This window comes from Leuresthes tenuis, unplaced genomic scaffold (genome assembly GCF_036924035.1).
Source record: "Leuresthes tenuis unplaced genomic scaffold, fLeuTen1.0.hap1 SCAF_3, whole genome shotgun sequence".
NCBI lineage: Eukaryota > Metazoa > Chordata > Actinopteri > Atheriniformes > Atherinopsidae > Leuresthes > Leuresthes tenuis.
In genome coordinates, this window is record NW_027325357.1 from 13,462,534 (window position 1) to 13,489,428 (window position 26,895).

General features: G+C 38.3%; 2 protein-coding genes across 4 annotated transcripts in view; both read left to right on the forward strand.

The window, feature by feature from the left end:
* Positions 1-1,891, forward strand: part of syn2b (synapsin IIb) — a 77,591-nt gene extending 75,700 nt beyond the window's left edge. The window contains exon 13 of the mRNA XM_072381902.1: positions 58-1,891. Within this exon, the coding sequence (XP_072238003.1) occupies positions 58-211 (154 nt within the window). The 3' untranslated portion in view covers positions 212-1,891. The remainder of the gene's footprint in view (positions 1-57) is intronic.
* A 5,498-nt stretch (positions 1,892-7,389) lies between these two features.
* pparg (peroxisome proliferator-activated receptor gamma) overlaps positions 7,390-26,895 on the forward strand; it is a 34,214-nt gene continuing 14,708 nt past the window's right edge. Inside the window, exons 1-3 of one of the 3 annotated variants that reach the window (XM_072381904.1) lie at positions 7,390-7,618; positions 24,417-24,710; positions 25,021-25,187. In XM_072381904.1, coding sequence (XP_072238005.1) covers positions 24,419-24,710; positions 25,021-25,187 — 459 coding nt within the window. In that variant the 5' untranslated portion in view covers positions 7,390-7,618; positions 24,417-24,418. Of the gene's footprint in view, positions 7,619-8,074; positions 8,157-19,236; positions 19,346-24,416; positions 24,711-25,020; positions 25,188-26,895 lie in introns of those variants that run through there. The other 2 variants (XM_072381903.1, XM_072381905.1) reach the window with 2 other exon arrangements.

Consider the following 26,895-nt stretch of genomic DNA (forward strand, 5'->3'; position numbering starts at 1 on the left):
TATCATTCCTTCTCCTTGTTCTCTTCCCTTTCTGTACCTTTCTATTCCCCTCCCCAGTAAGTCCCAGTCCTTGACCAATGCCTTCAATGCCTTCAGCGACTCCTCTTTCTTCCGCGGGGTCTCAGGCTCTGGGGGCGACAGCCAAGAGGAAGCTAAGGCCGAGACCATTCGTAACCTTCGAAAGTCCTTCGCCAGCCTTTTTTCTGACTAGACATAACTGAACCATAGTCAGTCCCTTGTTGATGCTGGCCCCCCCATTTACCAGTGGCCAGATGTCTTGATTGACATTAAATGTGAATCCGTCTGAGATTAAAGTTTGTGTGTTTACTATACTGTATTCTCTGTGTTCTGGTCCCTCTTCAGCTTCCCTGCGTAAGTAACAGTGAGGCCTGCTGGGTAGGATATTCAGTTAATAACTAATTGATTTGAAGGAGTTACGTCATTGATATATATTAAAATAAGACATTGTAGAATAGAAGAGAATAAAAAGATCTTTATTTTTCCCAGAGCAAACTTAATAACCATATCACAAAAGTATATGGAAACTATATTATTCAAGAGTAAAGATAACATGTACATACAATATATATATACATACATAGTACATAAACATATCAACTATAAAGGGAGATAAGCCAATTAAAGAAAAAATATAACAGCACTTTTTAAATTAGCTTTTGTCAGTGACATAACTCTTTCATTTAGTGGCTGGATTTATACAAACTTTAACTATTCAGATATTTGACATTAGCTGATTTCCCCAACAGTGAATCAATGTTGTCAGTGAGTGAGTGTAAGAAATAAGTCTTTAAAGGGTTTGTTCTTGTGCATTTCCAGTTGTATTGTCTATGGTCCTTGGCTGCTGACTACTGGGCTCGTTCTTGCTGTCCCATTCCGTCTTAAGAGCCTTGAAGATAATTGTTTTGTGAGGGAGTTGCAGATATGTATATGTTCATCTGTGTTCACTAGTTGTGCATGGCTCCTCCAAGTGGCTCAGTGTGACTTTTGGAACAGATGGGTGCTTTATCAGTGTTTGAGTTTTACCCTTTGTTGCCTCTTTCCTCTCTCTAGATGTTGTAGCCTTATTGTGAACATGTTTTCAGGTCACAGCTACGTTCATTAGCTGTGTGGACCTGGGTCGATCAAAACCTGGAATGTATTCATTTACTTTACTTTGAATTAGTTAACTGGTAAGTGCAAGATTGGTTTTTAAGTATTTTGGAGCAGGTTGTTTACTGACTATAACGAGTCTTAGACAGTGAATGAATTCATTTCAAACAGTAATGTAGTCTGTAGCTGTGACAGGTGATTTCTTGTTTCACATCTGTGTAGATCTATCAACAGTATTGTACTTTGTTGATTATTCTCATGAAAAGACATTGAGACAGTAGTGCAATAACACCTCGACGTGACTGTTGAGTGCTGTCACCCTAATGTAAATATAAATATTATCATACATACAGGATCTGTGTATCTGTTAAAACCCTATTGTTTCATTCCTGTCAATGGTGACTTTCAAGGTTGCCCTTAACCCGCAAAACCTGGAATGCATCCTCTACTTTCACTGGTCGATGAACTGCTGCGGTTCAAATTCATACCTGTACAGTGTGTGTTTAAAAAAAGAAATAGTCAGCTTATCCATCTCCAGTAACCTGTTGAAAGTAAATTTGAGCTTATTGTATTTGTATAAGTGCCATCCCAGAAGTTTATTTTTTGAAATATATTGATTTTATTTATTTTTGAGGCTCCATATTCATAGTAGAGTATATACTGTTTGTTTTGTAACGTGTTTTTATTTGTAATGCAATAGCGCTTTGCATGACCTGGTGACTGACAATGTCTTTTATTTTTTCCTGTACATATAAAAGTGAATAAAGATGTACTTCCATCATTCCACAGAGTCACTGAGATTCAGGGTGATGACTTCATATTTTGTCTGAGAAATGTCATTTTTTTTAAGTGCAACTCGGTTTCTAAACCATCAGCCTGCAGTTTTTTATTGTCCTCGATTGCTTTGGAGCATCATTCAAAGGCCATAACACTTTCACAGAAATAATGGCATTTACCAGTCAGAGAGAGTCTAAGACTACAAGGGTCTAAAACTTATAATACAGGGTTCAAGAATTTTGGGAACTTTATTGCTCTCCCAGCTGTCTTGGCAGGTTTTTTTGTTTTGTTTTTTTAATCGAGAAGTATCTCTTTCAAAAGTCCCTGAAAATACATTGCTTAATAGCTGGAGTTCCTCATCAATCTTTATAGACAACAAACTGCTTCTACAGCAGCTGGCACAGATACTAAAATTGCATTGGGAAAAAAAACCTCACAGGAATTATAAAGTACTGCAGTTTTGCAATGAAAAGAATATAAATAACTATGAAACAGCTGAGGAAAGATTTTGATTAGAGGTCAAGACCGGATCTCTTCCCACTCGCTTGGGACAACCCCAATCCCCCATCCTGGCCCTCCCCTCCTCTGTTTTGAGGTGTCCCCTTCTTTTGGGGATCAAGGAGCAGTGGTCATCTAGCCCTTCAAACGGGGATCCCCAAAAGAAAGGGGGCACCTTATCATTGTAGTAGTATCATGCAGAAATAGACTCATAGAGGTACAGTATTCCTGACATGGATTGTGTCACCAGAAAGTTGAATCCTTTCATGAATTTATGTGATGCTTATCACAGAAAATGCTTACAGAATTACCCCAGAGCCTGCTGGTCAGTAATTGTTCATTGTTTGATGGATTTAAAAGATAAAAGTATGTGTAAGTGTGATAATGTCTTCAGTATTTCATTGTATCACTAAAACTATAAAATAATCCAAATAAGGGATAAATTCAGACCATTATTAGAAAGTTTGGGCCCTTCTGACAACAATTTGATATTGTATTTCAGATTTTTTTCAATAGACAGTCGAGAATAAGGTAAAAAAAAAAATAAACTGTGCTCCCATTGAGGTCATCAAATCATTTTTGTGACAATAACCAAGTGTGAGCCAGATTGGAAAATTCTCTTTTTTATTTGTCTGCCTGCAGAACGTTCACAGGTCAATGACACTTCAGTTTCTTCAGCAGGCAAGACAAGTGATGAATAACCTGGGAATAGAGTCTGAAATACTGAACACGAGTACAATTTGTCAATATCACAGCTTGTCACAGCATATCACAGTACTGGACGACAACAAATAACTGCAATAAAAACAACCGTTCAAACAGTAATCAGCTGCTGCCTGCAGTTATCGAGCTCAGTACTACCTTTAACTGGTCGGACAGAGGATCATAAAAGCCTGATATTGGAAAAATCATCCTATGGAACAGTGGTTTAAAAAAGCCCCTTTCAAGAGTGTGTCAATTTTTGTAAAACAATTCTCCTTCGTCTTTTGCTTTTTTGATGCAGTGATAGTACCTTAAAAAGACCAGCAGATGGCAGTATATACCGTGTACAATGAATTCTAGGCATTGTTTATTTCTCTCCTGCACAGAGAGAGAAGTGTTTCTTCTTGAGTATCTAAATAAGATGAATTGCACTCTTAAAAATATCTTAAATGAACTATTATGACACAATCACTGGATATAATTATAATGACCCGATGGAAAAGGTTATAAGGTGTTGGTGGCATTAACAGTAATGAAGACTTGTTTTTTGTTGCAGTGAAACACTGCCAGTCATCCTCAGAATTTCAAACACATGGACACATCCATCATTTTTAGTCAAAATAATTTTTTTCTCCTAATGTCCATGTCATGACTGTTTCTTCTAACTTTTATCTAATCATGTATTTGCTTGTTCTAATCCTTATCAACATCCTGCCTTTGACACAACTAACAAAGGTGTATCTTTAAAGTCACACTTTTGCCAAAGTGTGACTTTAAAGTTACACCTCTGTTACACCTCTGTTAGTTACACTTCGAAGTGGAGGAGGAACCATTTTCACATGTGCTCCCTTCACCGATATGGTTTTAATACAAACCACACAATTTAAAGATGAAAAAGCACTTTCTTCAATAGAATAAAGAGGAAAACAGCAAGTCTTGATAAAACTAAAATATGTAGAAAGGATCTCAGCTTAAAGGGAAATTTGGGATAAGCTATTGGCAGAAATACAACACAATGTTCATAACTATGTTTCCATTAGTGTGGAATGAGCATTTCATATACAAAGATGCCATGGGTTTCTATCCTCGTCCCCCATGTTGCACGGCCATGTTACTACAGTAGCTCTAAAGGCACAAACAAAACAGAGGTTCTATGGGCCTCTCTTGTTTTCTGCTGCCACAGTAGTTTAGCGGGTATTAGTTGGTAGCAATTAACAACTTAAGCCATTAGATGCGACTACATCTTACACACTGGACCTTTAATCATCAAGAACAGTATGTTAATTAGTAACAAAAGATTTGATAACATCCTCTTTAAAAAAATATCACATAGAATAATTTCTCCAACAAGGTGTCTCTCCACACGTAAAGTACTGTAAAAGACAAACATATGGCTCACTGAGACAGTCTTTTGCAGCATGTGTGCTATGAAGACAGAGGAAACACGTGCTGCCCTTGGTTTTTGGTCCACTGGACGCCATTGGAGATCTGTGGGAACCATCACACTGCTCATAGGGACATGGATGTGGGCGGTTAAAGCCCCGCAATTTTGGCAAACTGTTTGACTTGGTGCTCATCCCAACCTGCTGGAGATGACCAGACTGAGAACCAAGAGGATGGAAGTGAAACAGACGACTAAATGTTAAAATGCAAAGGTGTTGAACATGTGTATTAGAGTGTGCACAGACACAACTTCTTCCTGTTAGATGAGCACGTGTTACAATGTGCTACAATGTTGATTTCAAGGTTTTTTTTTTCTATCACTGCATGCCAAATCTTCAGTGTGTCTAAACAGCTTGCTCAACTCCCAGGCCTGAAAAATTACCTTCCTTTCCACTTTATAATAATTACAGTGTCATGGCAGTGTAGGAGAGGCCTGTGAATATACACAAGCACTTTGATGATGAACATTGTCAGATACCAGAGCTCTAGTCTGCTGGGACTCAACTGTATAAACAATCAGAAGTTATTGCCTCTTTTTGTTTGTGACAGCAAAACTCTCAAGAGTGCTTTTCTTTTTGTTTGTTTTTTTAATTCATCTCTTATTCTTTTTTTTTACTCAGCTCAAAGAAATTCTACATGGGACGGATGCTGTGGAAGCGTGTGGGAAAGAGAAGGAGAGTGAATGAGTGCGCAAGTGCAGGTCTACAGATAAGCAAAGTTTAAAGCCATCCTAATTCAGTAGAACGTTCAGTAGAAGTGATAATAAGTTATGATGAATTAAATTAGGGTAAAATCAATCTGACTGCATAGTGAAAGTAGCATAGTTAACCCCAATTTACATTTTTCCGCTTTTAAAGCTATTCTCAGACTTTACTTGGTGGCAACATTCTGAGCACTGTGCAGTGGGGTTTCATATCTTTTGTGCTGTTAAGCTTTCAAACAGATTGAAAAGCTGCCCACAGGAGCTTAACTTTACTTTGATCTGTGAGAAGCAGGACTGTACAGTATAATTTTGCACATTCATTTTGGTTTTGACATTGAATTCTGCTACACAATCAAGGTCATCTATTTTTCCTTTTGATTGGGTTGTATTTGGTATGTATATTTTTCAATCAGCATGTTCATAAAATAGACTCCTGTGCATAAAAATGTGCTCCTGTGCAAGGTAAATCTCTCAATGTACTGTGGCAGACTGATCAGAGTAGTACACTACATAACATTTAATACGATTTATTGGTTTATTCCTCCTTAATATAAATTCCTACAAAGCAATGAATGCAAAAATGATAGTTATGAAGTCCTTTCACCTCATACCCAGCCATAACCATGCAGTTTCACTGCATCATTGGAGTAGACAGACAGGTCAGAGTCTGGTCAAATACAGAATACAGGAAAACATGGTTTTAGCAGCATGCTCTGCTGCCTGTTGCATTTCTGTGTGCCACTGCACCACAGGAAGTTTAAAACCAAGTCTAACCTGAGTTTTAACGGCTTTTTAGTTGTATGTTTTGTTAGTGTCTAACTCAAGTGATTCCACATTTTTATCTGATCATCCCTACACTGAACAATTTCACGAGCAGGTAATAAAACATCTGAAATGAGTGGGTTGAGTGTTAAAAATGTTGTCTCGTGATCCTACGAAAAGCTGCTTCTATCTTTTGTGACCAAGACTGGTGCTTGTGTTGGGGTTGGTCAAAGGCCCTCAAATCTACAACGAGCCCTACTGAGATTAGGCAGGTTGCAAAATTACTACTTTTTGTGAATCTGTTTCAGTAGTTGATCGTCCAAATGAAAATTCATATTCACCGCAATGATGAAGAATCTCTATCTGGGTCAATCGGCATGCTGCTATCTGCTAAACAACCCTCACAGGTGACTTACAGTAATCATAGAATCTGTGAAATTATCTCATGACTTATACTGACATATAATAGATAGTATCTTGTGAGACCACAGCCTGTGATGCAAAGAATGCGACTGCAATGATCTCATGAGTCATCATTAACAACCCAACTGACTATGAAGGGGACGACTCATCTTAAGAGTAAGCTAAAGAGACAACTTGACGTGACTCTCTTAGATAAACTCACTTGCCTCTCACAAACGGTTAAATGAGTGGAAACAAGCTATACTAAATACTAAAATACACGTTCCAATGCACAGCTAGTACAGTTTTGTGGTGCTTAGACTTGTTTATTTCAGTTTACTCCATCGGATATTAAAAGGACATATTGTACTTTCTTTTTTCTTTGCTAAATATATGTTGCAAACTGAGAACACAAGGTATATTCAAGACTTTAAGGAAGAAACTTTAAGCTGGAAATAAAATTCATGGCCACAGATAAAGTAGTGGTATAAAATATATTTCCTGTAGCCCCAAATCAAAACTACACTTACATAGTGATCATATTTCTGTATCACTCCAAAAATATATCAGAGTAATATGTTAATTTTTTCATGGCCATTTAACTGATTCATTTCTGTTCTTGTTTTGTTTGCTTTCTTTTTCAGCGTAGTACTGCAACTTTCACATAGGACTGTACTAGTTTCAATCATCTAGCTTAGCATAAAAAAAAAATACCCTGTTAGTATAGCTTAACTACTCTCTCGGTGTCTCAAACTGTGAAATGATTCAATGTAAATTAGTTAGTCCATTGGCCCAAAACATCAAACTAAGGGTTTAAAAATACATAACCAAACAAATAAGAACCTTAAAACATTACCTGACTCTTTCATGCCGGACAACCTACTGAGTATATTTCCTTAAATAGTCTAATGGAAAGAAATCGGGGCTTTAGAGGGTAATTTGATGCCACTGCATGTGTCCTCAAGATCCCGAGCCGTTGTGTTGAGCGGAGGGAGGAGAGAGAGTAAAGCGCGCACCGACCACAGCAGCAGCAAGAGCAGAAAACTCCGCAGCGCACGGACCTGACCACCTTGACGCGGGGCTCTTCTGAGCACGGTGCCTTCACAGCGGACACCGGAACCAATAAGTAACGTTATATAGGCTACACAACCGAGAAGGACGATCCAGCTTCAGAAACAGCTACTGGACTCTGTTTCCTCTGCAGTCCAACACATTGATCAGGTCAGTCACCTTCCGCTCTGCTCAGTTTGCTGCGCTGTGAGTGTTGTGGCTGCTGTTTGGGTGTTAAAACGCTGAAATCACCATAAAAAGTTACCTGACTTCAGTAAAAAAAAAAAAAAAAAGAGTTCGAGAGAATGCATATTCAATCAAGGTCAGCATCTGCTATCAAATATTTTCGCTTATTTTTAAAAAGAAATGTATATGCATCCATCCTGATTGCGTACAAACAGGGTTGAATTACGGAAATTCACAGTGTGAGATTAATAATTATACTCTGCTCTGCAATTTTCCAATAATCTTAAGACTGGTGAGTTGGACAGATGTAAGGGCTGTTGAGGTGGGCACTCTTCGCAGTGTGACAGGCTCCCGGTGGCGTGCAGATTGGGGGTGGTGATGATTGGGGGGGGTGCGGTCACAGGACTGACAACTGGCAGACAGTCAGGAGTTGGTCCACATTGTGTCTGTTGGCCACAGTGTGAGTGGGAGTTTGACATGCAAACACCAGGCAGAGATTTTAGCTATCAAAGTGGTTACCCAGGTAAGTGCAAGAGATATAGTTATTTGTTACTTCAGGGTTTTGCACCTCTGAGGTTTTGTTTTGTTTTTGTTTCTTTTTCTATGAGAAAATCAGCACTTGAGTGAGTATAAGTGACCTGTCATGTGTCCTACATCTCCTCATCTCTTTATCTCTCGTGTCATATGAATAATTTGTAGATATTACTCAGCATTGTTGTAATTCAATACTGTTGACTTGAAACTTGCTGTGACTCAGCTATAATGTGGACACAGGCTAAGGGACAAACAATGATTTCTCCACGAGGTTTGTTGCTCTGTGAAAGATTATACCAAGTGTTGAATGTCCTCATGGTAATGTATTCGGACAATCTAACCAAACTGATCAGTTTGTTGTTAAAAAGATGATGTGACGTCGATGTCAGATAACTCACTGAGAGGTAACAGATCAATATAGTCAGGCAATTTTTTTACACACACACACACACATATATATATAAGACTCCACACAGATATTTTATCTACCAGTTTAATAGATAAGATGCTACTAAGTGTGACACCCCTAGAGAATGGTATTCTCTATGTTTGCTCTAATATTTATCAATGTGTTGGAGGTGGAGGTGAAGACATCGTTGCATTATTACACCACAGTAAATCAATATGCAAAGTTCACTGTGATAGATTATCAGTTTCAAGAAAATGTTAAATCTCTTAAGTTTTTTTAAAATGTGTATTGATCACCCTAAAGCTTCGGGCCGCCTGGATGATAGGAAATCGGAGAATAAATGCAAGATATGGAAAGTACATGATTTGTTGTAATAGCTCCTTATGCTGTTGTGTCTCCTCCTAATAGTCATGATAGGGTGTCAAGAACGCTGTTAAAGAAGCAATTATCACCATCCAATCATCTGTTACAGGCTTTTACACATAAACACCTACAGGTGAAGTGACGGCGATATCACTTATCAAACGGTTGCTTTAAATTATTAGACATGTATCAGAAATGTATGTCCGGATTATCACAAAAGTTCATCAAAGGTTAAAAAGTTATCAGTTTGGCAACATAACTCTTTCAATGTCATGATTAATGCGAGGTTGAGAAATAGGAGAAGTTATCAAGTTTAGTTTCTATGATTACTGCTGCAGATTAATGTCATAGCATCACATTTTGATTAAGTCATTAGATGTACTTTAACATTTGTTTGGTAATAATTTGGTTTTGCAACTATGTATGTCAGCCTTTTCAGGTTTGAGTTTGTTTTGCACCAAATCTAGAAAGTTATCTTATCAAGTTATATAATTCCTAAATTGAGGTGAGTGTATTGATATGTGTGTGTGTGTGTGTGTGTGTATGTGAGCAAGAGAGAGAGAGAGAGAGAGAGAGAGAATGACTGCAAGAGATTTGGACTTTGCTCTCTTGTCATAAATGAAAGGAGTGCCTCAAGATATCATGCTATGTTTTTGTTGTCCATCCCATGCGCTGAAAGTCATGTTTTACTATTTGTTGATAACATTCTTCCGCACACGCTTTACTTAGTTGGTGTTACGACAAAGTCCACCTTTTTTAGAGATGTCCCTCCACATGTACTTGTCTTGATTTTTGAACGTCTGTGTTGACTCAGAGTTCCTGAAGCAATAGTTTTCGCTGCAGTGGCTTTAGTAACATGTAAAACCTGTGTAAGAGCAAAATGTAATCGCCGCATTAAAAGGAAGGAAGACAGGCTGCACCCCTGTTTCTGCATGAACATCCAGAAGAAAGTAACTTACATTGTATCAGCCCACAGATAATTATCCACTTTTATCCCTACACCACTATAATTCAGTTTTTCTTAATGTTATTTTAAGATATTTATAAAAAAGGCTATCTTTGATTCTTTTTTGCAAGACAACCCTAATGTTTGAAGCAGTTCAGCAGAGCAGGTCATCTATTTGTTTTTTAAATTGGGTGTAATTATTAACTTCAAGGCCATTCATTTCATCATTTACTATCTACATACAACTGCACTTTTGCTTTATTTACTTTAGTGACTTTATTTACATCAAGCACAATTTTAAAGACATGTCAGCTGTTTGCAAGTAAAAAAAAACTCTGTGAAACCACAATATCCTCCTCTCTGTACTGTCCTCCTGGATCTACATACTAAATGTCTTCTTTTTTAATGAGTGTTATCTATCTATCTATCTATCTATCTATCTATCTATCTATCTATCTATCTATCTATCTATCTATCTATCTATCTATCTATCTATCTATCTATCTATCTATCTATCTATCTATCTATCTAATTTTAACTTGGAAAGTCTATGAACTGTAGATGAGACTAAAATGAGCAGTGAGAATCTAAACTTGTCTTAATGTTTAGTAAGTTTAGTGTTTAGTAATATCCTAACATTTATGAGTAGATGTGTTTAAAATACTTTGTATTATAAGTTCAGTTGGCTGCATATAGTGCATAGTTAGAGTTTTTTGTCGTTTGTTTTTTGCTGTTATATAGTTAAGTCTACTGTACCTTTGAACATTGCTGCTTTAATCACAACACCTGCCATCTGAGAAATGACTCACACTCATACACACTCATACCACCATCAAAGCAAGTTCTGCATTGAGTACGTCTCTGTCTGGATGGCAAAGAAACTACATTTCAGTACAAGTTGTAAACATGACATTTCCTAGGCTGTGCCCAAGCTTTGCTTATATTTGAAGACACACTTGTCTAACAATAGCTGTGCACTTGTCTAACTATGTCTAACTTCCGCAGAGCAGTGATCATTTATTGTAACACTGAGCAAAGTTACAACAATAGTGTGATATCATTCTGTTATTTTGAGAGAGGAAAACGCATAATATTGCTGATTGGCATTGCACTTAATCATTGTCACCAACTGATTTTTAACTCTACCTCCAGTAGCATGCTTGAGATTTGACAACATGAAAAATGATGCCTCTTGATTAGGGTTCTACCTGTAGGTCATTTTCTGTTATCTACTAATCATTATTTTGAATTCTCATGAATACATTTGTTGTTTGGCATTTTAGCTCAGAATATGAAATCAATCAATGGATAATCAAACTTTTCTTTGGTTGCTTTTGTCTTGATCAACTAACCAACTGAAATGTTGCTGCTCTTTATGTTTGTGTTTCATTTGGCAATGTTTTCATAGTTTGAGCCTCATCATGTCATTTCTCAAGTTTCTCAAGATTAGTATGTACTGGAATCAGGCATCCAACTTTAGACCAGATCTTTCCATCCTGTCAAACAAATCAATAATCAATTTGATGAAGCAGCTCACACGTACCTAACATGGTGCTTCTGAGGCTTTGTAAGGATCTATCCTCAATCATAAAGTTCATTCTTGCCGATGCACTTTAACACAGAAATTAGTCAACACACAGGAATATCTTTCAACCTTTGTTCTAATTTCCCTTTTAGAAATATGTGGGAGCAAACAGCAAGTCCTCAGTTCAAAATCCTAGTCTCTGGGGGGAACTTAAGAATGACTCAGACTTTATGTGTGCTGGGTTTCTAGTTGGTTCACAGAAAATGGTACCGCTTGAGACGTCACTAGTTCAGGCATGCTGGGAGTGGTGCATGACGCCAGTAATCCACCTCCTCAGTTTGAAATTGGCTAATAATTTTGAAATGTCAAATGACCCTCAAAGTAAAATGGGAACTAAGACTGTCTAATGACTTCATTCTTTCTGGAAAGCTTTAGGTTTTTTACAGTTTCTGTTACACATGTTCTGGTAAATAGCTATTTGTTGGTTATTTGGAATGTTTTACAGAGTAATGGGTTTACATTTGTCCATTAAGTCCTGCTGCTGCACTTGTAAATTTGGATAGTAAAAAGAAGGCTAAATCCTGATTTTTGAAATAGCATTTCAGATACTCAGAGAGTTAAGCTTGTCTATCATAAATCGTTAATATTACCAGGTGCAAAGAAAACCATTACTGGCAGACATTTATCAGCTGTCGCTTGTGAGCTAATTAAACTAACGGAGATGGGACTTATTTTATTCCAATAAACTCTTAAAGGATACCGAAGCCCTTTTCACGTTAACACAGGTAATTTGCAAAACAAAATTTCTCAACTGTGTTTGCACCTCTCTTCCATTCGGAAACAGTGTTTTTGGTCAGAAAAACTGAGATTCTAAAAAACAAAGTAAAGATTTCTAAAAACTCTGCTGTCAGTGTATCCCTGTGGACACAACAAAGAGAGGTTTTGGGCATCTCAGTCTTCATCCCGCATGCTCATTGTTGCTCAGTGTGATGCGCATGCGCTGAAAGCCTTAATACCGATCTGTTTGGGCTATTCGTTTTGTCATTGCACAAACTACTGTTCTGGCTCTGAAGGAATTTCTGCATTCTTGTCTGGACAGATATTTCTTCATACGGAAAAATATCAGTTTAAAAAAATAACTGGAGAAGCGGAGTCAAGTCTTGGCAAAAAAGAGACCTCTATTGTTGAGGGAACTTCTGTGTAGAAAAAAATGGAACTGAAGTAATATGGTTTTTGTACTGCAGTTTGGCTCTAGTTGGGAGATCCATGTCTATTGTTGTTCTGATCTGGTGGGGTGTGTGTGTGTGTGTGTGTTGGGGGGGGGGATTAGAGAAAAATTATGCTGTCGGAGGAAGAAGAAAAGTAGAAAAATGCTGGAGTTGCAATAAAGAACAGATCAGAAGTGAGTGCCTTAGCCTTAGCCAGCAATTACAACCAGCTTCCACAAAGTGGTCATAATTAAATGATGATTATATTACTCCGGCCTGGGCAGTGTGCCCCAAACTGCAATTACAGCTAATCACAATTTAGTGGTTGTACACAATATGTTTATCAGAATTTTCTGTGAATATATTAAATAATAATAACCATTATAATATTGTATTTTAAATGATATCATATGCTAAAGGATTTGCAGTTGGCCTGCTGACATTAAGGGTCAGTGCCCATGACATCTGTTTGCTTATGTCCGGCTCTCTATGCACTAATGTACTATATTTTAATACGACTGAATTCCTAAAAATGTATGTTTTTTCATTTCTTCATTTATGTTTTGCAGATTCTGTTATCAGACACCACGATGCAGCTAACATAGTGGCTGAAAGGCTGCCTGTTACGACTACACATGAACTAATGTCCACTGATTTTACAAACGCAATGTCTTCTGACAAAATTACTGTAAACAACATATGTGCTTTGGTGTTTGTTGTATTAACATGTAAAATGATCGCCTGAATGAATTTTTTTCACATTGAGCAACTCATTGTCGTGCATTCAGCTAAATCTGGTGCGGCCTATACAGGTACAAAATGGGTTTTCTTTTTAAAATTAGAGGGTGCAGCTTATATTCAGGTGTGCTCTATAGTCCGGAATTTACGGTACTTTGGCAAGGATTTACAACATTTTGTTTAATGTAGCATTAAGCTATATTGATAGACGTGGTGCTGTCTTATTATACAATTTTTTTAATCGACTTGCTGTGCCTGAGAGGCATTTAGCGAACAGTCACCAGTTGAGGCAAGTGACCGTTTTTACATCTCCCATAAATCACACAAACAATTCAAGATCCGTTTCTTCTGTGCACGTTTCACAGTGCACAGATTTACAGTAAATTCTGTGAATGAGAGACGTCATTTGTTGCTTTGTTATTGTCCAGCAGCTGACGGCAGCACACTCCCGTCTTTTCCTCTTTGCTTCGAAGAACAGGGCATGACCCTTCCTACAGTGTTCCTCTCCCCTTTCCTACTACATTGCCATGCTCTCACTCCTATGACCCTTCACTGCTGTAATTTCTCACGTGACTTCAACAATTGCGATCATAAACACACATAGTGATAGCCTGGTGTAAGGGCCTATCATAAATCACAACTGAGTGCACAAAATCAGTTATTTTTGACACATTTATTTTATGTTCATTCTCTTTCTTTTGCTCCATTGTTTCTAGTGCTTGTTCCCTGTTTTTCAGTGCAACACCTTTTATACTCATAGGTGTGTGTACATGTAAGACAGTCTGGGTGCAACACAGATTGATAGAGTTTGACTTTGTTCTCTCATTACAAATGGAAGGTGTGCCTCAAAGGTTACATAGTACATACATGTATTTGCATGAGAATCTGTGAGTTTGTGTGTGAGTGTGTTAGGCCTTGGCAGCATGCAACTCTCCTTCCTATCCAGTAAGGAAGCTCTTTAGGCACAAGGGATTCATCAAGTATTAACTCATAACTATTTTAAGGGAATTAGGGGAAAGTTTGTGTCCTCAGATTTTTATGAAAACTCAGATTCCCAGAAAGCAGCATATGAAGCAGACACAAGTGCACAGGACTTCTATGCTACAACAGTGGCTGCTCTGTCTGTCTCTCCTGCCACATGTTTTTATGTATATTCAACTACTTGTGAATGTGTATTTATCTTTATCTGACTCTCTGATTTGAAATAGCTTTGTTTTTGGTCCCAGTGTTCTTAATTGTCCTTGCATGTGCATATATATGTATCTTAAAAATGTGTCTTTGTTTGGATAAAAGAGTTCAATGTGTTTGTTTACCATCACGTTGCGTTCAGTGGTATTCAGCCACTCTGCCCTCCAATTGTTAAAGTCCCAGCTATGCCACTATTCTGGAAACATCTTTGTATAGTTGGGAGTGAGATTCCGACAAGCCCTCTCTCAGAATGACATGAGATAATTGACGAGTGGAATATTGACATTCAGTTGACTGTATTTTAAAACTGTGGATGTAGTAATGTGAAGGAGCAAAAACTGCAACTTGTGTTGGCTGTTTGTTCTAATGTGTTAAAAGCGATTCACTTTACATTTGATTCCAAATTGATGAAGCTACAAACAAATATATTGGTTTTCTGCTAATAAATTACTTTGAACGTTGGACACTGTTGGGGGGTGACATTCTGATTTTTAGTCATATATCTCTTTATTTGGAAAATGATGGGTGACTTGTCGTCATAGAGGAGTACAGTCAGAGAGCCAAAAAGGTGTTATAAATAAAGTAATAAAGTTCCTTGTACCTTACTTTATTATCTACTTCACTGGGTTAAGTGCAGGTGGGTTAAAGGTTTATTTCAACATTTTAAATAATGCGCTTTCTTGTTTCAAAAGACTGATACCACGTTTACATTTTTGCACTAACTCTCAAGTCTTAGCTGTAACTATTCACACTTTTTACATTGATGCATCTGAAATAAACTAATGAGAAACATCATTACATCATTTTTTTTACCATGTCCATATTTAAAGGCACATTTCCTAAAATATTGAAGCCTTTGTTTCCTATGTATTGACAGCTTTGACCGGGTGGTTCACAATCCATGGCCAGGCAACCACATCTGCTCCCAACAGTTCACATTTCTGCTGGCTCAGCAGACAACATGATATAGCACTTGAGCCACAATGGTTACTCCACTAGAAGCGAGGAGCAAGAACCATTGTATATTTTTGAGGGCAGACACAGACTAAGATTGGTATGTTAAGAATGGACACCATGACAAACTCTTACAACAATTCTACACGAAGGATCAGCAGCAATATCAGGCCCCCGTCTTAGTTTCCTCACGATGCCAACGCATGGGCAAGCAAAATAGCACATGAACACACCACAAACCTGACTTCCAGCTGCTGGCCAAGATGTTCAGTTTATACCTATGTGAAAATACGTAGTTTGCCAGTGCAGAAAAGGGTAGTAGTGCATACGTTATACATTGTAGGAAACCGGAAGACCATGTAGATAAAGAAAAAAAGAAAAACCCATAAACATAGTGGTGTGTGACTCTTTTGATTTTTTTTAGTAATTTTCATCATATTTGGTCTCTCTTGAGTCATGATTATCAGCTTGTCTTCTGTTCCTTCACTAGACATGGCCACGTTGTTCTGAAAATGTTGACTAACTCATTAATGACCACATGGCAAATGAGAAATGTGTGTGTGATATATTAAGTTAGCCATTTGCTTTCTGTCGTCACTGCTGGCTCTCTCTGCCTTCTGCTTTTATTCATGCTCTTACTCGCTACACTGGTTACACCAACGATGATTTCTCACACAGAAGGAGGTGATGCAGATTCCACATGTTGAATCTTCTGAGAAAGGATGTTGATGGACTTGTCACCGATGTGCACACACTCAAAAAGTGAAGAGGTTCACAGACACTCAAGATGTGCCCGACGGCCGATTGTCAGTTTGGCGTACAAAGCCCTTTATGGTGCTTGCAGACGTTTAGGTGCAAAATAGTCCAGTCTCTCATGGTTCTAGGGTTTTGATTTATTTGGGTTAGCACATAATTAAACTGATTTTCTGGCATACCTGCAACATGTACCACACTTACTCATGCAGCTTAATGTCACAGTGATTTACTTTTACCAGGCTGTTGCTTTCACTTTGAGGATTTTTGCATTTAAGTCAGTATTTCTTAACTTTTCCCTTTGATGTAGAAGGGGGTATTTTGAGTTTGTTAAGCTAAGAGTGGCCTACAGGAATGAATGGCCAGATCGCCTGATTAATTCTCGATTAATAAACCTGTAGCTCCAGATGGTCTATTTCACAGAACCATCTCACAAGGCCTATACAGAAACTATTTGGAAAATTTTCAGGCACTTTCAAAGATTATCTAGCAGGTGATTTGATGAAGACTATAACTATAACTAGTTAGTAAGTTCTATAACTGTCATGTATGAACTTCAACCAACCACTCGTTCCTGAAACATTTTGCTTTCACCACAAATGAATCCAAGACAGGTTTTCTCATTACTCGACTGATTCTGGCCGCCTCTCAAGGTAAACTATTAGTAGCTGTCTGTCCCAACGTTTGAGTCCATATGTTGAAGGCCCACAAACTTGAAAGTGCAGTTTTCTGTTTGTTCACTTTGACGGACTGAAAACCAGTTTTGGCACTAAGCAAGGATACTGCCAGTGGTTTTATTGAAGTCTCACTCATGTTGTGGGTTTGACTGCTTTATCTTACAACGTACATAAAAATACATAGCTTAATGTGCAAAGACGAAAAAAAAAAATCTTATTCTGTGGATAGATGGAAAAACAACTCTATGATATGATCGGATGAGTAATGTTTGACAGTTTAACCACACACCTGCCACTTTTAAAGTGCAGTTTCAACTTGTACCTGAGTTTTATGCCTTCGCACCTACAGTGCTATATCTTTTTCAAATTGAGGAACACTGTGGTGGATATGTCATGGCGTGGGCATCAATCTCATGTGAGTTGTTAGCTCAGCATTATCATAGCTCTGTTTTGTACGTACAAGTGAAAATGTATCTTTTCCGTCTTTAGTATGCCTGTCAGTTCAGGGTCAACCAGTCAGCTTATTTAGAAAGCATCTAACTTCTTTTTTTTTTTTTCAAACACCTGACGATCCTCAGACTTAGGAAACATTCAGCTCTGTATTCTCTTCTGTTGCTTTGGTTGAACTGGTTATTGTCCTAGTGCACGCTTGATATGGGAGTGAAATGATGAAAGCTTTTCTTAAACTAATGTGAAACCACTTGACATAGCTATCAAAGCTTGAACCTTTGTATTAAAAAGCAACGTCATTTCGAGTGGATGTTTGATGGTTACAGACAAGCTGGGAATCTCTTTGGTCTCTGAAGTGCCTTTTGGAGCATCTCATTTCCGCGATAAATCCCTTTTGTAATTGAGAAGCCTTTTTTTTTACCAAAAATGTTTCTTTATTGGGATGAATTGTGCTTTCCCTCTTTTTTTCTTTTGTTTTTTTGTGTTGTAAATCCCCATGTTGTCACGTAACTTGTATACAAATGCAGATGGAGCAGAAAATTCAAACAACCACAATCAATGGGGAGAAACCACTTCTCTCTTGCTCGGCCTGGGATGTCTTTTAGTTAGAATTTGAATACATATGGTGAGAGACAAAAGCTGCACAGATTGCTCTTTTATGTCGAAATGTTGGATCGTCCACCGTCTTACAGCTTCAACGAGGATGTCTTGATTTGTTTATTTGAATATATTTTGAAACAATACAATACTGGCTGGTTAACATCACCAAATATATCAGTGTCAGAAGGCGGTTTTCTTTTTCAGTTTATATGTAGTGAAACTTATTTCAGATAAAATACTTTAGAAAACAGTAGAATGTAGAAAAAACATTTAATAAGGCCAAAAAAACTATTATGATTTGGAATAAGCTGTCTATTGCTATTATGTTGTACTGAATATTGATAATATTGTACTCCTGTGTACGTCACCAATTGAATTTGAATTAGAGGAGATGAGCTTGAAATTTCAGCTACACTAAAGCAGAACAATGCTGAACACGATGTCTTCCTCCAGTTTAGGATATTTGACAGCTTTAATGTGTTGAGAAACTGATATTCACACGTAACCTGTGTTATTTTGTAAAATAAATCTGAAGACTTGTCAGTGTTGTGTTAGTTTTTTGCATTAGAGGAGAAGTGAGTACGTCACCTCTGTCACATCAACACAAAGTGACTGAGAGGAGGTAGAGAAGTGCAACCAAAGAGGCATGATGAGGTTGCCTGTCAGAGTGAAGCAACAGGAAATCATCTGCATCTGATGTCTACCACCTCACACATATGCACACACACACTTACACACACATGCAGCTATGCTTCTGTATGTTTACAAGAAAACACACTGAAAGTGTGCTCCAAACCACACATACACTAATACATTTATACTGTAGAGTTGGCATATCTAGCCATTGGAATGAAAGACACGTACACTCACACACACACACACGCGCACACACACACACACACACACACACACACACACAGACCACATGATGGTTCGCTGTCTGAACTTCTGCTGAGGCCAGACTATTTTAGATAGAGAAAATGTGTGTGTGTGTAGTTCCCTTTCTATTGGTCATCACTTCCTGAGGAAAAACATGACCATGCACACACAAACCACGTTCTCCTGTCCTGACACTGTCACTAAGAAGCTCACCAGTGAACTGACTGTGAACACTCTCCGATCTAAGACAAGAGACACGGGGTGAGTGGACAGTTCTGGACCCTGAGTATTTGTGTGTGTGTGTTGTTGTCTGTCATCCACTTTTTTTTCTTTTTGTACCATATCATTTTCTTTCATATATTTGGCTTCTTTGAGATGATTTATCTCCTCATAGGCTAGATTTGGTGTTTTTGCAAGATGATGTGATATTCGATAGCACCAGTGAGCTCAGAAACTTGAAGTTCAAAGAGTTCTTATCTCCAAAAGAGGTGAATAAGAAGAAAAATTTAACTACATGATATGAGGTGGCGGAGTTACGACAGTTTACTGTTTGTCTCGCTGTATTTTTTTTTTCCTCGTAATGTAGTGGCTTTAGTTTAAAAGGTGAGGAAGCAGTTTGCTATCTGTAGACTCTACATGACCCGCATATATTGATTTAAAAATGCTCTTAAAAGAATCACTACAAATCACTACAAATTTCTTTGCAGTTTGTAGAAAGCCCATTTTTATCAGGCCTCGGTGAGACAAAACAGAACACTTACACAGTATCTACCAACACAGTGTGCCCATGACATGTCCCTTTGACCTCATGTAGACCTGTTGTTCAACAGCAATATCAGAAAAAAATTGAAAACGAAAAATCAGTAAGATCAGATTGAAATCAGAGGGAGGTTGTCTGGGTGCATTTTTACTCAGAGCCGTGCCAAGCAGACAAAGATTGTGGTTTTTAACGTCCCACAGTGCCAAGCTTTGAAGATTTTCATGAGTAAATGTAATACTAACCAAACAAGTTGGTTTTAGACAAGGGGATCTTGTCAGGAGGGCAGTCCAGACCTCATCGTGACACTTTGGGTGCCCTTGGTTTTCCACCCATCCTCCTTTTGATCATTCAGATGCAAAAGGGGAAGGCCCTCTCAGGTAACAGCCTCTAGTGGCTTCACACCATCAGAATTTTTTGAAAGCGTCTTAACTTTTTTTTTTACATGTATACCTTGCAGCCTTTGATGTGTAACACTGAGCATTTCACTTCACAAGTTAGACTGCTTAGTCAAACATGCCACAGTATTTTTTACATTGCTTGTTGTTTCCAGAGTCCCACAGTTTCCTATTGCAGGACGAACCAGGCAAAAATCAAGCACACTAATCTTTTCAAAGAAATAGTGGGGACTATGAGGCAGACGTGCAGGCGGGCATATCTTTGTTTTAGTCACTGACGCTGAACCACAAGCTGTTTTACTTGAAGAGGTCAGGAAGTCACAGAACTCACTCGATGCAGTCTATCTCTCTTTCTCTCCCTGTCACACATAAACACATTCAACACATTCACAGAACTGTACATGTAAATGACTTGGTGAGGTGAAAAAATGAGAAAAACACCCCCTCCATTGGAGAGGAAATACTCTAGCCACTGGTAGAATGAGCAAAATCATGCAAATATGTAATTCTGACAGATGGCACATATTTATATTTACCTGTTTCAAATTTGCTTCAGTAATAATGATGCAAAAATTAGATTAATAAAACAGCTGCTATTGAAAAACATTTTCCCTTTCCCTTTTATATATTGCATCCCCACTGCTGACCTTTGAAGGAGAAATACATTTTATTTCCAACAAAATACATTAAAATGTCCAAATTTATTTCCACTGGTGCTTTTGAGTGACAGATTTTCTGCCTGATAATAGTGGACCAGTCCTCAGTCCTTATTCCAACTGAGTGGTTTGATTATTAAAGCCTTGAATGCAGCAGGGCAGGTTCTCCTTTTTGTCTCCCACATTACTTCATGTACCAGACTGTCTCCTATGTTGACATCTATGTTGTCCTGAACTCTTCTTTAGTTTTTCTTTAGTAGTGTGCTTTTCTTTGTCTGACTGTTAAATGACTCTTGCTGCATAGGGATTACAGAGGCTTCTAAACCCTCTGAAGAAATTATGATAATATGGGATGTTTTCTTACAGCAGAGTTTTTCTTGTTTCTTGTAAGCCTCACAAAGTCATTAAAGGCTCATTCATTTTATTTGGTGACACTTTAGTTAAAGGTTACTGCAAGTGTCTGTAAGGTAATCTGATCCCCTTCATTTTCTTCAATCTATTTTGGACAAAGTCATAGCTTTAGTGAAGAAATTTAAACATAAAAACATTACATTGGTTTTGCAACTTAGTCCCTTAAGGAAAGATTTCGCATCTCCCACTTTGACCTCTTGGTTTTTTTTCTTTCTCTTACGTTTTTGCATTCATGTTGTGTGAACAGCGACACGGCCTCTCTTAAAGTTAACAGTTTAGTTACTCATTTTTATGTTTTAATCCAGCTTCAACATCAGCACAAAATGTAATTGATTCCTCTCCCACTTTAATTTAATTGTGTGCTGATTTAGATTGAAAGGCTGCACAGGGATGTGGTGGTCAGCACCGTCGCCTCACAGTGAGAGGGTTCCAGGTTCAATCCCCACCTTTCTGTGTGGAGTTTGTATGTTCTCCCCTTGTATGCATGGGTTCTCTCTGGGTACTCCAGCTTCCTCCCACCATCCAAAAACATGCATGTTAGGTTAATTGTTGACTCTAAAATTGTCCTTAGGAGTATGTATGAGTGTGCATGGTTGTTTGTCTCGTTTGTCTGTATGTGGCCCTGTGATGGACTGGCGACCTGTCCAGGGTGTACCCCGCCTCTCGCCCGATGACTGCTGGGATAGGCTCCACCCTCCACCCCCCCCCTCTCCCCCGCAACCCAACCAATGGATTAAGTGGGTATAGAAAATGGATGGATTTAGATTGAAACATTTTGCAAGAAAAGTGCATTTTTTTCCCGCATGCACATACTAGCAATCAGTGTGTCTAGCTCATACAAGAAGAGCAGTTGTGTGACCTGCCTACCAGTTTGCTGTTGGACCTTTGTTATTATGTCATGGCTGAGGCAATAGATAATAGAAAGTACTCCGACAAACTGCTGTCTTTCCTGGAAGTCAAGTTCTGACACGTGGAAATCTGAGAACTGACTGGAGACACACATACACACCTTGAAAATGCAAGACACACTACATATCCCTTGCTAATCATTTGTCACCTTTTATAATGTCTGACAACTTGTTTTCCCACAGAATGCTCACAGATACAAACTTGTTGAATTGGAATAGATTTTGCACGACATTGTTTCCATTAACAATCTCATGCGAGAAGTTTCAGTCCAAACTTGTTTTCACCTTTAGTTGTGACATGATTTAAGCACCGTGGTTTAACTGCCAGGCTGCAGTCATCTTGCTTTTTTCTTTCCAAACTTTGCTGAACACAAGGCATGAATTTCCTAAGATAAGGGTTTTTTTCTTAGAGTCTCCAGGGTGCAGTTTGAGTTCTTTAAGTGGGCCAGGGACTCGCTCTCGGTCACCCCTCTTGCTTTATCTCTCTTGCCTTTCACCTCTGGAGCTCTTTCTCTCTCCCACTAGATTTCTTTCTCCATACGATGACTTGATGCCAAGCAGAACACAAGTCGCTCTGATGCTCCATCTATTTTAGCATTGGATCAGCTGGCAACTGGCCAGCAAATGGAAAAATAACCAGGTTTCTCTGGTTATTAATAGTCAACTTTCAAGGCAGTGGAAGCTACAGCATGTGGACATACACACACATTGATCTGACTAAATGTGGAACAATACCACAGTCCATGTGAATTTTAAGTGGACCCCGATGATTTTTCGCTGTCACATTCCAAACAAGTAAAAAGGAAACAATATGTAGTTGGGAGAGGAGGATGTTTGTTCCACAGGGATGTTTTGCCAAGAAATTTGGAGCCATTTCAAGCCATTTTTATACCAGGTGCTGTTCTGCCATCCGAGCATTGCTATTTTAGTTTTGTCCTGTTGCATAATTCTTTGCATTCTTTGCCACATTTTTTTCCAAGTCAGGCACAGTAGCTTAATTAGCAAAGGTTTATTTTGAGATTCTACGTTGCTTATAAAGGTTACTTGGCCGGTCAGGTGGTTCGGCTCGGAGACCTTTGACTTCATTGATTATTTATAAACTGTTGCAACTCTCTGTCTTTTCCTTTTCTCTTTAGTTCAAATCAAGGTCACGTCTAAACAAGTTGTCTGAATTCTAGCATAAATGTGTTAGAAATGAAAAAAGAAACAAAAAGGATTATGAAAATTAAAATGTTTTAAATAACTGATTTCTCTGTGAAAACGACATTGTTAGACAAGAACTATTATGACAGCACTGAATTTTACCTAATTACAATGAACATGGAGGCCACAAACACACTAATTGAGAGGCAGATAAACTCCTAAAACAATATCCCAATATCCTGAATTTTTGTGTTACATCACAGCCTTGTACAAATTCCCCCCAGTGTGTATAGCCCTCTGTCTGGTTTGCTTTCATGTGGACAGAAGTAACTGCTGATAACCAGACTTTGATCATCTCATCTGACTTGTCTCATCCAATGTCTGACCATCTGTGTTAAGTATTGGAATGATTGAAGCTCCTCCATTTATCTGTACCAATGACAGATGACGATCCACAGCAAACTGTAAGGGATGAGTCTTATTTCAGACTTTTTGTCCATTTTTTTATTAAAATACTTTACACATGAAAGTTGTACTTTATTTTTCAGAAAATTTGCATATTTGGATGTGCACCAATTCGCCCACCCCCTCCCCCACTCCTAAATCCCTAGAGGTTGAGAAAGGTTTCTGACAATTCAGTGTTCAATTTCCAATTTCCAGACTAGTTCTTAAACATTTCAGCACTCAGAAAGTGCAGTCTGTTCCACTGAGAGGCTAATGCTAGATCCTTGGCCTGCATTCAGTGTCCTTTGGTTGGGCAATCATACCATTAGCCACCCAAACAGCATCAGAGAAAGACAGTGTTTTGAGCAGAGGAGACGTTCCTCAGTGCCAGAGTTCGTTTTGTACTCCCTGTGACACAATCTGCCTCCCTGTTTGCTAGATAACAGAGAGACTGCAGGAATGAGCAGGAGGACAGCAGCTACTCCTTGTGGTGTTTGTATGAGAGTGTGTGTGCACGCCCTAATGTTTGGAACTTTTCTGAGTAGACATATTTAATGATTAACCTTCTGTGGAATGCTGCATGTGAGCTTGAAATATATAACTATTGTCATATTTCTTTTTCCCTTCCTCTATGTCTTGACCTTCTTTCATCTTATCCCCCTTTCTCTGTCTGTCTGTCTGTCCAATTTTTTCACTTCCTCCCCTCCCCAGCAGTTGTTGTACTACTGTTTTCTTTTATCAAGGCCACATGAAGTCGGGACATGATATAATATCATTTGCCTGCTATGCAATATCATTTTGCATCAGCTAACACTTCTTTCCTTCTTATTTCTGTACTGCAGACATGGTGGACACACAGCAGCTCCTAGCTTGGCCTGTTAGTTTCAGTCTGAGCACAGTTGACCTACCAGAGCTGGACGATAGCCCGCACTGCCTCGACATGAAACATTTGTCCACGTCAGACTACGCCTCCATTTCCTCCTCCTCCATCCCTTCCTCCCTGTCTCCCCCTCTTGTATCCTCAATCTCATCCGCTGGTATGGCCTATGACCTTAGTCCACCGCAGAGTGAAGAACACCTGACCAACATGGACTACACAAACATGCACAGCTACAGGACAGAGCTGGACACTCACAGTAAGTACACTCCGTTGATGAGAGATAAAGCATTTTAACTTGTCTTTTGTTTTTTTGCTGTCGCAGAATCATATCTACTTTAAGTCCTCAAATGAGAAATATAATAATAATTGAAAATATTTCAGTTGTGCCAAATATAGTCACGTATTGATTGATATATTGCTTTGAAAACATCAGTGTGGAACTTGGAGCTGGTAGAGATAAGCACATTCTACGAAACCAAGTTTAACCAAGAGTGTTAACCCTTGAAACGGAAGTCTGAGCGTTCTGTTTGTCTGCTCTGCCTCTCTCGTATTGTTTCTTCAATCAGATTCCATCAAGCTGGAGCCGGAGTCCCCTCCACAGTACTCTGACAGTCCTGTGTTCTCTAAACTCCCTGATGATGGATCAGCAGCAACATTAAATATCGAGTGTCGTGTGTGTGGAGACAAGGCCTCAGGGTTTCACTATGGTGTTCATGCCTGTGAAGGCTGTAAGGTAGGCCTGAAAAATGTTCTTTTCCTTGGTTCAAAACTCCAAAATATTACTATAACAAAAAAAAGAAAAGTTACAGAAAAGAAACTCTGATTGAAAAACAACTTAACTGATTCAGCCAGAGCAGATGATTCTTGCTTTGCAGTTTGTGAAACGTTAAACGTCTTTAATTGGGCAGTTTTGTCTCTAGTTTTTATGAGGTTTGGTGGCCACTGTACAAGTGTTCTGCCACTCTGTTTAAAGAAGAAGCTTATTCTGTTGCCAAACGCAATAAAAGTTTCTAAATAAGAACCCATAGCAGTGGAGAATTCTCTCAAAAAGTTATGCTCAAAATGAAAAAAAAAGAAGAAAAAAAACATTGACAGTCATACCAACTCAGAGCTGTGTCAGGAAATGTGATGGGTGTTACAGCTTTTGCTGCGTTCCGTTTAGTTTCTCTGCCACCCTTTCTTTTGATGTCACCTTTCAGTGAAACATGTTGGTGGAATAAATAATCATATTATGCTTGGAGAGATGTGAGTAGTTTTTTTTTTAAAATCTTTTTCATGTCTGTCACTCTAACCACAAGCCCTATACATTTTCCACTTGCGAGGGCTCAGCTTAGGCATGTGCCTCTGCAGAAATAGAGCCAGCCCCTTAAACTATCTGTTTGTCTGTCTGGACTGTCTGTCTAGAGTTTTAAATAACTAATGGAGTGTGGGGAAATTTCAGACATGATTCCATTTTCTTTGAAATATTGAGGCATTATAGAAAGATGAAGTCTAATTTGTGACATAGTATTCCAAACACAAATTAGATGGATTTTCAGTTTCAGCATACTGTGTATGCATCTTTTCGTTGGTTACCATTCTTTACAATACAGTTTTATTTTAATGAATGAATGTATTTTGCATTATTTGTCTTTATTTCTCAAATGTCTATTTATATTGCAGGTAAGAGCAGATAAAATGATGATCTCTACTAAATGTTATGATTTATTGTAAGACAAAATAACCTGTAATTTTGAAAAGAAAAACATGTAGCTTAACTCTATATCATTCAGACTGTTTTGATTTAATACAGCTCACTAGACAGTTTTTTTTTCTTTATTTGAATTTAATACCCCTCCTTTTCACACCAAGAACAGATTACAACCTTGTTTAAGGTCAACGACCTTCTTTTTTTCTTCCTGTGAGCCGAAGGAATTTGAATTTTTTTTCACTTGCTGCAGACTTATTTCCCAACCTCTAGCATCCGTTCTATTCATTCACACTTAGAAAGCTTTGTGTCCCTCTCAGGTCCTAAAGTCACCTACCAAACTGTCTTTGGCATTACAGTTTCAGCAATTTAAGATTATATTTTTGATTAGCCCTAATAGTTTAAGTAAATTAGCATTCCTATTGAAGAACACAAACCTATTATAATCTTGTGGCTTACTTATCTGCACCAGTGACAGAGGTTAAGGTGAATCTTACAACATAGAGAATGCCACGGGTCTTATTTTACCTATTTTTCATTCATAGAATTGGTCAGTAAATAATAATAAATCCTAATACAAGTTATATACTATGTTGTATTGGATTGTTGTTAACTCTATAGTGTGGATTGAAGGCATGATTCTGCAGTTCAACCTGGCTTAAAGCTCTTCTTGTATTCTCTCTTCTGCTCAGCTCCTCTGGTTTTTATCAAGATCAGTATAAAGATGGTCTCCTGGGTAGCTGTTCAGAGTTAA